An 11,834-nucleotide genomic window follows, 5' to 3' on the forward strand; every position below is an offset into this window, starting at 1 on the left:
CGCCGCGCTCGGGCCGCGCCGGGCTCCCCCCGCCACCCCCCGGCACCTCGGGCGGGCGCGACCCGAATTCCCGGGACACATTGATCCCGTGCCCAAATGTGCCCTTGTTTTCCTCTGGGACTGTGACGGAGGCCGGGAATTGAGCCCCGAGGTACGGCCTGGTGGGGGGAGCCTCCGGCAGGGCCTGCGAGGGAAGGGTGCTCGGTCGGGGGCAGAGCGCGGTGGCTCCGCAGCCCGGGCCTGTGCGGCGCTGCTGCCCCCCAGGAGTGACACTTAATGGTGCCGGGAAAGCCGCTGTTGAGGCCGAAAATGCTGTAATTGAGGATAGGGCGAGTTAATTGCACACTTTTGTACAGCACACTTCTAATGAGCTGGCTAAGGATTTGTTTTCCCCCTTTCTTTTTCTAGTTTATTGAAGATGGGTGTAAAGATTGGAATACTGGTCATTTGTATAACATGAAAATACAAATCCTAAGTTGTGAAGGAGGAAACAAACTATCTTCCTCCTTTTACCACTGAATAAATAAAATGTACTGCTGTTACGGTGCTAGTTTAAAATTATTAAAATAGCATTCCTGGCTAATAGGTCTTGCTGTTATTTTTCAAATTATGTTTAATGTTCCTGTTCTGTGTGTTTCTTGTAATTTTTCCACAAGTGGTATGGGCTAGATGCGGGGGTTTTTTTGGTGGTTTTTTTTTGTTTAGCTATTTTTCTAAATAACACTAAAATTCATCTTTTAAAATTTTGAAAATGTAAATTAAAATCTGAACATTTTCAAAAGTAGTTGACTGTCTGTCACATCTGAAGTCTGCTTTCAGACATGGCTGCAATGTAAGCAGCGTTCTGATCAGTGGACCCTTAAATGCACCATACATGAATATCCCAGTAATTTTCTTAAGGATAGTGCAGGACTGGAATGTGTTGCAAGTAATATTTATTTCTTTTTTCTCTGGTTTTATATATGTAATATTTGGTTTTATAAATAATATTTGGCCTATCTCAGAAAGCACTGATTCAGTCGTTTGCTGGTTTGTATTTCGCTGTCTGGTCTTGGCCCTGATCCTACAAAGCACTAAAACCAGACATAATTTGAAACACAAATTGGCCTTCTGGATATAGAAATTTGAATGTGTTGACTTTCTATAAAATTGTGGTCTTTGTTTCCATCTGTGAGTGCTTTGCTCCTGATGTGTATTTGGTTCTGCAAGGAAAAGAAGAATTTAACTATAAAAGCTTCTCAATGCATCATTCCACTGTCAGACATAAATTCTTTTTCTCAAAGTATTGCTGCTGTCTCTGGACGTAAATGTTAAGATTGTTCTTAGTCCTTGGAGTTAGGAAACAGAACTTTCTCATGTTTGCAAGCCCACAGAGGAGAGAGAATTGATAGTTAGAGGGTTGAGCTGAATTGAAATGTCATTTACAGTTCTTATGATACACAGAGCATTCACTGAAATTTACCTTTGTTTCCACTACAGGGATGAGACATTTGTTTGGTTTTAGTGCTGGAAAAACAAGCTCAAGGCTGTGGCTGTTACAGCAGCTGGTAAAAACATGAGCATTTAATTCATATCTGCAACTTAAGTAGAAACCTACACACCCAGCCTTATTCTTCCCTGTCCCCCCTGTGCCACTGAGGCCAACTCTGGCTTGTCCTTGCTTCTGATTACCTTGGCTGGTGAGTAAGAAACCTAATAATTTTACTTACGTGGGCAATAGTTCTACTTGAATAGGGTTTGTGTAGTCAAAATTTTGTCAGACTTGTAACTGTATTTTTTAATGTTGATTTTGAAGTACAGGATATGGCATAAAATACTTAACTGTTTCTTCAGCAATTTTTTAAAAAACTTTTCTGACTTTAGCATAATATACTATGTGAATAAGTTTTTAAAATCCCTTAATTTTGTTTGTAAAGTTGGTATCTTTAGATCTTGTTTAGAATAAATTACGTTTATAATTCTTTATGTTAGTATGTGACAAAAAACATCTTGGAAGATTTTAATATTCTGTGGGGTTTATTAGTACTGTAGAGACATAGACAGTAAACTTCTATCAGTGTGCAAAATTCCTTGACCTTAAAGCAATAGGAATGTATGTTTGTAAGTCTTCAGAGGAATTCATTGTTTCTCCAGGAGGAATCAGTCATGGCTGATGACTCTCAGAGAAACTTCCGCTCGGTGTATTATGAAAAAGTGGGATTTCGTGGAGTTGAAGAAAAGAAGTCGCTGGAAATTCTGCTTAAGGATGATCGTTTGGGCAAGTTGATTTCACTGTTTGCTCTATTTCTTGGTGATTAGAGGCTGGGGAGGGAGTAATAGATAATGTTTACCTGCTGTGCTTAATACTTATTTAAGTTTGCATCTTTTACCAATAATCCTTCAGTTAGTGCTAGCAGACCTTTGATTTTCAAAGGCCTGGAAAACTATTAAAGATTTGTCAGCTTGCTTGTTTCTTCTTTTTTCCTTCTTTCATTCTCTGTGACCAAGAAATGGAAAGATTTTTAGGGAAAGCAATTTGAATCTGAGAATGCATCATCTCATGCTGTCAATTCGATCTAACTTCAAAGCAATGAAGATGTTATTGCTGCTGGTCCCTGAGGAGTGCCACATCTGTGGCAGAACAGAAAGATAAATGTTGTCCCTTTAAAAAAGGCCTTAATTATTTTGACAGTGACATGCTTTACAAAATGCCTATCAAAATGGTCCAGTTTTCCTTCTGTTGAAACCTGGAGTAGTTTTACTGTAAGTCAGGCCAATGTGAAAGCAGTGAAAGCATTTGTTGATAATATGTGGTGAAATAGGGAATTTCAATCTGCAACTAAAATTTGTCATACTTAGCTGGGTCAGAGATGCAAACCTGTTTATAACCATATTTAAATTTGTCCTGAATATTTTTTTCTTTTCATTTCTTTACAGATATCGAGAAGCTTTGCACATTTAGTCAAAGGTTTCCTCTTCCATCCATGTATCGTATACTGGTGTGGAAAGTGCTTCTAGGTATGAATTGTAACATGGAATATAGAATGTAGGAAGATGCAATTTAAAAAAAAGTTATTTTATTTTTTTGTCTTTGAAGAAGTAATCACTGGATTATTCTGTATGACCTTGCCTACTGATATATATTCAGCCTACTTTTGTATCCACCTTGGATGCCTAATGGCAATTACAAAACAAGTTTTTGAGAACTCTGCTGAAATGTGCCTAAGAGAGTGTGTTTCTGTATTTAACTTTGTAACACTCTCCAAGTATATTTATGAAATGAATTTGAAATGTGGATTATAAGAAGTCATCGATATCTGATAAGATATTCAGTTGTGCTCCTGAAATAACAGACAAGTAAGTTGAACTCAAGTTGTGATTAATTTTAAACTGGGTGAAGCATGGAATACATGTTTATTCTAAAGAGAAGCTTTGTGTTCTGCCGAATATTGGTTTCTTATGGTTTTGCAGCTGGCTTTGAATTGTATTTGCCCTTGAAGATGATACAAGGCTGAAGACAAATTAATGGTATCCCCAGAAGCTGTAAAAACCATAAATAGATTATATTTTCCTAGAAGTGCACTAATCAGATGAGTAATTAAAAAGTACTAATGGCTTTGCACTAACTGGTCGAGTACATTTGTTGACTAGATGTGAGATCGTGTCCTCTTGGAGACAGGAGGGGTTTAAAAAAAATCTTAATTTTAAAATTCATCTTTTCCCCTTCCAGTTTTTTACATTTTGAAAGTTTTGACTTCATATTCCTGATTATGTGGAATATAATTTTTATTCCTTTTTTTTTTTTTTGGCAAAAGTAGTAAATGAACAGTGCAGAGAAGGGGCAAGATCTAATTACAAAGCTTTAAGTTCTTGGCGTTGAACTTACAGAGTAGTCCTACTTGATAAAAGGCTCTGCCATTAACAATATTATTGTATTCTGGGCAGTAGTCAGCATCCTTTAAAATATTAGTAGTGGGAAATACAGCATAGGAGTTTTGGACAGGCAACTCAGTACAGAATCCTTCAGCCAACATTATAATAGCAAAATATATCTCTTTGCAAAATTGTGGCTTACTGCGGAGCCAGGTCTTGGGCTGTTTTAGATAAAGGATCTGTGAATCCTGTGATAACACAAAACACCTTCTGAATCAACTGCTTGGAAAATTATACTGGTTCTAAAAAGTATTTTGTATTTTTAAACCCAGAGTGATTCATTTCACAGCATGAAGTTGTTTCAGGGGAGGTTTGGGTTGGATATCAGAACAAGGGGTGGTTTGGCACTGGAACAGGCTCCCCAGGGAAGTGATCACAGCACCAAGGCTGACAGAGTTCAAGAAGTGAGCTCTGCTCTCAGGCACATGGTGTGATTTTATGGAGTAGTCTTGTGAAAGGCCAGTAGGGGGACTCAGTGGTCCTTGTGGGTCTCTTCAAACTCGCGATATTCTGATTTCAGGTATTTGTACTGTCATTCTCTGACGTGCCTTGGGTGAACAGAGGTTCAGGCACCTTTCTTACAGTGCATTTCAGTGTTAGCAGTTGTTATAAAAGCTGGTATTGAGAAGGACAGTGCAAAATACCTCCCCCTAAATGGCTGGAACCACAGCCCAGTCCATTTCTGGTGGGAGGTGTTATGTGACCTCTAAATAATGTTAATAATTTAAGAAAAGGAAGTCTGTCCTGCCAGCAAAACTCTCTCAGACATGTGCCAAGGCTTGCTGATGTCCCAGGTGTGTCAGCAATGCCTCTGTTACCTTCCTGTTCAAGGATGACTCATGATGGTTTCCAGGCACCCCTCTGTTGTTTCAGCTTTGTTTTGCCTGCCTAAGGTTGTCCTCTGTGTTTGAGGAGAGCAGTTGGCAGTATGTACATACAGTTATGATGTTGACTCTCTTTTGGCATATTGTGAAAAATGTCTTGCCTTCTTCCAGCTTTTGAAATGCAGACAGGTTTGCAGCTGGAAAATAAAAGATAATTTTCTGTCTGATGTGCTTGTTCCTCAATTCAGCCATTTCATGGTGTAACACTTGACAGGAATTTTTTTTTCTTTAAATGAGAGGTAGAAGGAGCAGGTAGCTTGTTTCAGAACTGACTTTTGAAGAACACTTTGTTCTCATGAGTTTCTACACTGGGAAAAATTCTGCTCCACTAGTGATAGGGAAATGGCATTTTTTGCCTAGGTGTATATGTTTTTATTTCTCTTGAAGTCTCTGACAGTTTTGTTGTGAAAATCAGTGCATAGCAAGACTCAGTAGGGGGGAGGACTGGGTGAAATGCTAAGTATCTTTGCTGGAGATGCTGTGTAATTTTCTTTGCCTTTCTACTTAGATACTTTTTAAATTTTTTTTTTCCCAGAAAACTAGAAAAGAGATTTGTGTTCTGCTAAGAAAATAACAAATTTTACTTTACAAGTGATTATGTGGCATTTTAAGTTCTAATCTTTAATTGATTCAACTGATTGATTTTGGTTTTTGAATGTCATTTTAGGGAGAATTAATCTCTGGTACAGTGTGTAAAGACTTTTCTGGCAGTGAAGTAATTAATACTGCAGTGAGCAGTATCTTTGCATTAGTTAGTTGCGTGTATATATTCTCTGTCATCTCAGACAAAGTGTAGAATTTGAGAAAATGAACAGCTAATGTGTATAACAATGATTCTACACTGACTTTGTTTTCAAAATAAATGGAAGCTGGGCACAAATATACAACTAGTACTGTGCTGAAAACTAGACATACAAAAAGGATCAAGTAGAACTCCTCCTTACAATTGCTTATATTTTTTCTTTTAATTTTTAGAATTTAATTTAATTTTTTTTTTTTAGGAATTATTCCTCCTCACCACGAATCTCATGCTTTGGTGATGAAGTACCGGAAGGAGCAGTACTGGGATATTCACCATGCTCTCCGTGTGATTCGCTTTATCAATGATTCTACCCCACAGGTTGATGTTTTCCTCCGCATACATCAACTGGAATCAGGAAAACTGCCTCGAAACGTAGCTTTTCCCTTGGTCAGTGGTGATTTTAACAGTCTTTTAAATATAATACTTTACTGAACTTGAAACTGTGAACTAGTGAGAAACTGAACTGCAGGTCGCCCCGCAAGTGCTTGTAGATAGAGCAAGTAAGGTGAAAGGAAAACAGAGAAGTACTAGTATAAAATAAAGAATTTTAGTCAAAGTGCTTTTCTCTTTTCCTTCCCCTAAGTACTTACGTAATATTTTATGCCTTAAAGTCTCTTTTGTGCATTTTTCCTGCTACGTTTCAAGCCTTTTGTACTCCAGGACACTTCAGTTTCTTTATAGCACTGATGTGAAAATGACGTCATCTCATTGTAGCTCATAGGTTCTTATGTTCCTGAAACAAGGGTAATTCAGAGCCTGTACAAGCAGTGGTTTAATGCAAGTTGCAGCAAATACTTAAATTATTTGTTTTTAAATTTAGACTTCAGTGTACTGTCCTCCTTTTTTTCTTAGTCTGAACTGACCTGGTCTTCTGTCAGGTAATGCGCATACTCTGCTGTTCACAGTATACAGCCATATGGTTAAACAAGGCTGTGTTGTGATGGTAAATTAGTAATGATAAAAACAATGAGTGGTTCTTTCTTTTCTCTGTGAAATAGGAGATAAGGAAAGGAGCCAAAGAGCTTTCTAAGTGGATTTTGTCTGTAGTTAATTTATCCGTATTCACTCTAGCCCAGCTTATTTTGTAATTTTTCATCTGTAATCACAAATTTTGACATAAGTACTTAAAGAAAAGTTCAAAATAATAAAAAGTTTGAGTTAATATGGAAAATTCAGTAATATTTAGAATTGGAGGATTACCTGCAGCATTCTCTTGTCAGAGGAGGGAATGTTTTCATACCCTTACCATTTCCTAGGAATGCGGCCATCCTACCCTGAAAATTTCCAGTAGAGAAATTTCCTTGATTTTGGCATGTGACGCAGTGGGCTGAAAATTCCTCCCTTCTAGAGCAGTATTGCCTTCTGAGCAAGTGTTTTGTCAGTGCATCCTAGAGCTGCTCTCAGGACTGTGGTGAGATTTCATAGTGATGGTTTTTAGCAGAGCCTCATTCATTAGTCCTGTAACTCAGGTTTGTTTTGCTGCTGCAGAAAGCATTTGTTCTCGTTTCAGTGCAGTCACTGTCCCCTTAAACTTATGAGAGGTTGCTCTTGATGGTAGTGCAGGTGTTTTATTGTAGAGGCAGAGGGAGATAAAGAGATGTCACATCGATCTAAATATTTTGAAATGTTTGAGTACCAAACAGAAGTCTGCTGAGTGTTTTGTGCATCTGAATGCAGAGAGTTCAAGTAAGGATATGCGTGTATTGGAGCAGTCTGTGTGGCAGAGACATAAACCCAGTAGTATTTAGGACTCTCTATACACTGAAGCATGTCTTGGTTTTAAAAGCAAGACAAGTCCTACTTGCTCTGTTTTAATAGATATCTGTCATCATCCTGCAGCTGCTGCCCGATGTCTTGTTTAGGAACGTCAGAACAGCTTTTTGTGTATGTTGATTCCTGTTTTTTTCCCTGAATAGCAGAGAAAAGGAATATAAGAATAACTTAAATCAGAATAGTCCAATACTTCTCTGTAGACCACTTTTTTTGCTTTGTTTTTCAGGAACCTGAAGATGAAGTGTTTCTTGCTATTGCTAAAGCAATGGAGGAAATGGTAGAGGATCCTATAGAATGCTATTGGCTTGTCAGTTGTTTTGTGAATCAGCTGAACAGCAAGCACAAAGATTCATTACAACAGCTGGTAAGAAAAAAGGATTTTATTTTTCTTTTTGCAAGGAGAAGCAGTCATAGAAAACATTAACACAGGGAGACAACTGGAGAATCAGAAGTGACACCCTTGGATTCTGTTCCACCAGCTACTTTCAAAATAGGGGAGGAGTGCTTTTTGCATTGTGATTGTGCTGCCCTGTTTAATGTAACATTAGAAATAGTTTTTGTTTGCTGTGTGGTAATTTTCAATTAACTTTTTTGTCTAAAGGTTACATTGTATCCAGTTGAATTATATGTCTCACAAATTGGTCACTTAAAATTTTTCTTTAAACAATTAAAAATGTCAAAAGTGAAGAACATCTTGGTGTACGTCTGCTACCTTTTAGGCTCCATCTCTGGCATTCATATGCGGCTCATTGGATGATAGACAAAACGCAGTTTTGCTTTATAAATGGAGCAGAGTACTCCATCTTCAGAAAAACAGTATGTTGCTAATCAGGTTATAATAAAATTGGAGTAGATTTTTGTAGCACTGACAATTTAAATGCTATCACAGAATATTAATTTTGAATTTCTGTCTTCCTGATTTATAAAATGAAAGTTTGATTTTAATGTGTACTAATCAAAATTATGAAAGTTCTTGTAATTCATCAAATAGCCATAACAGATAAGGAGCTTTTAGTTAACAATATTCTAAAAAGTAAAAATATCAAGTACATGTGCACCAGCAATTGCTGAATAGAAATTTGCTGAGGAAAACTATGCCTGCCCTTGTTAGTTCTTTTGCAACTAAGAAATAATTTTTAAATCTACCTCCTGTTTCTGTGGGTGGTACATTCAACTATACCAGTTCAAAGGAGAAAGGAATATTTTGGAAGTGTGTGTTTGTACGATGTGACGTAAAGAGTGCCCAGTGTCTCCCTCCCTATTTTTTTTTTTTTGTAACACAATCAATGTGGCAAGACTCAGTAGGTGAGAATACTGGCAAAGGAAGTGTTTTCTGCCTTTGACAGTAGAAGTCCTTAGCAGTTTGCCTAACTATGACAAAGCATAAAGGTAGTCAAGAATTTATGAAAATGTGTATTGTGTTACATTAAAATTTAAACAAGATGAGAAAATTATCCACATGTTTATGCCTTAAATACTTAGGGTTTTTAAACAGTAAATCAATGTCCAGCTTTTAATGGGTTGCACAGGGACTTGCTCTCAGAATTGATTTTTTGCGTTTTGCTGCATTGTGTGTAGATATTTTTGATGTGTGCTAAGGTGATTAGGTTTGAGGTGAATGAAACTCGATTTTACTTGTGAAAGTAGCAGTAATTAGTGCACGTTTAATCTCTGTGTTGCTTGAAGCTCTGAAGCACATCCTTGCACTAGGGAATACTGCATATCTTGGAAGTTCTGCTAGTGGTCAGCAATTTCAGGAAGCTGAGGTTGTTTCTTTGGTTAAGTACATAATTAGTCGATTGCAAAAGTTGGTAACACCTGTATTTTGGAACAGCTAAAACAATGAAGGTACATTATTTTAATATGTTACATTGCTCCATTACGTTAACTGAATTGTGCGGACAGTGCTTGTCTTACAGTGTGCATTAACTATGAAGGTATTCTGATGTGAGTTACCTAAAATTTTCTAATCCTTTCTCAGCCAAAAGTTCTGGAGCAGTATTTGAACATTGAAGATAACCGACTGCTGATGCATCTGAAGGCATGTGCTGCAATGAGCAAACTCCCCTACGATCTTTGGTTTAAAAAGTGTTTTGCAGGATGTTTACCTGAGTCCAGTTTACAGAGGCAAGTTCTTTTTCTTTTCTTTCTGTTTATAACTGCATAGTAATTTCAGCTTTCTGTCATCACTAGCAGGCAAAGAGCTTTCCATACTTTATCTGTAAGATTATGGTGTTAGCTTTATTGCTAATTTGGAAATGATACAATTGGATTTAATTCCCCTTGTTACTGATGCAAGATAATCTCTGTGTGATTGTTTCACCTACTGAAAATAAAAAGAATGGAGCTAAGTATACCAGCTGATTCTGTTAGACACTTAGTGCCTCCTAGGATGCAGAACTCCAAACCCCTCTGTCAGTGTTACATAGCTGAATTGTAGTCAGTTTTTGGGCTTTTTGACAAAAATCTGTGCTTAGGGAGTGATTGTAGTATTGTATTAATGTTAGATGAAAAAGATTTTGGGAATGTCTGTGGGTTTTGGCTGGGATAGAGTTAGATTTCTTCAGAGTAGCTGGTATAGGGCTGTGTTTTGGAGCACAGGGATGTTTTAGTTCCTGCAGAGCAGTGCTTAAACTGCTCTGCAGGAACATACAGCATCATTCTGCTCCTCACCAGCAAGGAGGCTGGGGGTGCACAAGAACACGGCTGGGAGGGGTCACAGCCAAGACAGCTGACTCCAGCTGACCCAAGGAATATCCCATTCCATGTGGAGTCATTCTCAACAGTTAAGCTGAGGAGGAGCTTGGCAGATGGAAGCATTTGCCTGGGGACTTGTTGGCCATCAGTCGGGCTGATGGGAAACTGTTCTCTGTTGCATTACTTGTCTCAGGTTTTATTTTCTTCTCTTTGTTATGTTTTACTTCTCTTCCTTACAGTTTTTTGGAAATTATTACTTCTTTTTAATTATGAAACTTTTGTTCTCCACCCACAACTTTGTTTCTTACTTCTACCCTTCCAGTTTTTCCCCCATCCCACTGGTGGAGGTAGTAAATGAGTTGCTGCCTGCTGCTCAGTTGCTGGCTGGGGTTAAATCATGACAGAATGTTTATTTTTAAAAGTACTAGGGCAATTAGGGCAATTAACTTTGAATATTACAAAGTTAATGAAATTGTGGATTATATCAGGATTCTACAGTTACAAATAGGTTCTTGAGCTTTTAGAAGGGAAAAATTCTTGTGTATGACACTTCACTGAAGGGCTTTTGAAATGAAGCTTGTATATTTCCCTAATTCTGCTGCCTGAGAACTCTTGGAAAGCAGGAAATTCAAGCTCAATGTAGAGAAACATATTTCTGCATTAACAAGAGTTGCTGATAGCTGAGCAGGATGTGGCACAGAGAAAACAATGGTGTCATTTTCAGCTGTCTAAAAACTTTGAGAAGTAACAATGTTCGAGGGAAACTCTGAGGTAATCACAGGACTTCAGTGGCTAGGATAGGAACCTAGCATGGAAACAGTGCTTTGTAAATTGCTTTGTAGAAAATGCTTATATGGTGATAAAGTTGGTAATAATCTGAATAGTGGATGCAGTGTTTGTTTATCTGGTACTTCATGTTCCGAGGAAAGTGGAAAATGGCTGTTCTTAAAGATGTTTTATTTACCCTTATAAGAATAAGATGATTTTAGGGAACAAGCTGTAAGATTAGAAATCGCTCTTTCTGCTCTTGTTGGACCATGGTCTTTGAGGGTCTGTAGGTTTTTTTGTTGCCAAGGATTATGTTTGAGAGAAAAAACATTTTGTGAAGGATTGAGACCTTTAGGTACAACAAGGTTATTGTTACATGGCAAGTTCTTCTCATCAAGCGTCTCTAAGGCTCCAAAATAGTCTTGTCTGCTTAGTAATTGTGTGATGTGGTGATTGAAAGCTTTTACTACTTCTGTGACTGCAGAAATTATGTAAGTATGCATAGTATAGGATGTTTTTTACAGTTTAGAGCTTAGAGCTCATGGAATTCAATTTTGCTACTGGATCTTATGGCTGTGGACAAGAGCTGAGGGAGGAATTTGTTTCAGAGCAGATTTGCTCTCGGAAGATGAAGGGGTTTTTTTAAAATTTCTGTTGAAAATTGAAATTAATGGAGCTGTGTCATCCTGATGGTGTAAAAGGAGAAATCTAGATGAAGAATTTTGATTTTGTATTCCATCTTGCAAGAATATTTTGCTTTGAATGTCTGTCATTTTGAATTAGTTTTATTTGCATGAAATATTTTGTCTAATCAGTATACATCTTTAGCATTTCCATATGCTCTTTTACCTTACTGAAATAGAATATTTTGATTACCTGAAATTTTTTAATACTTTTTTCCCCCTGGAAAAGGTCAAAATACTGGCTTTTTGTATAATTCTGGAATAAAAAACAAATTTCAGTGTTGGTATTTCTGACGGCATAACAATCCCTTTTCC

General features: G+C 37.5%; 1 protein-coding gene across 1 annotated transcript in view; it reads left to right on the forward strand.

The window, feature by feature from the left end:
- Positions 1 to 37: 37 nt before the first annotated feature.
- LOC102036869 (TBC1 domain family member 7) overlaps positions 38 to 11,834 on the forward strand; it is a 17,788-nt gene continuing 5,991 nt past the window's right edge. Inside the window, exons 1-7 of the mRNA XM_005420991.3 lie at positions 38 to 151; positions 1,480 to 1,679; positions 2,134 to 2,257; positions 2,917 to 2,997; positions 5,798 to 5,985; positions 7,598 to 7,735; positions 9,353 to 9,498. Coding sequence (XP_005421048.1) covers positions 2,146 to 2,257; positions 2,917 to 2,997; positions 5,798 to 5,985; positions 7,598 to 7,735; positions 9,353 to 9,498 — 665 coding nt within the window. The 5' untranslated portion in view covers positions 38 to 151; positions 1,480 to 1,679; positions 2,134 to 2,145. The remainder of the gene's footprint in view (positions 152 to 1,479; positions 1,680 to 2,133; positions 2,258 to 2,916; positions 2,998 to 5,797; positions 5,986 to 7,597; positions 7,736 to 9,352; positions 9,499 to 11,834) is intronic.

Source organism: Geospiza fortis, unplaced genomic scaffold (genome assembly GCF_000277835.1).
Source record: "Geospiza fortis unplaced genomic scaffold, GeoFor_1.0 scaffold104, whole genome shotgun sequence".
Classification (NCBI taxonomy): Eukaryota; Metazoa; Chordata; class Aves; order Passeriformes; family Thraupidae; genus Geospiza; species Geospiza fortis.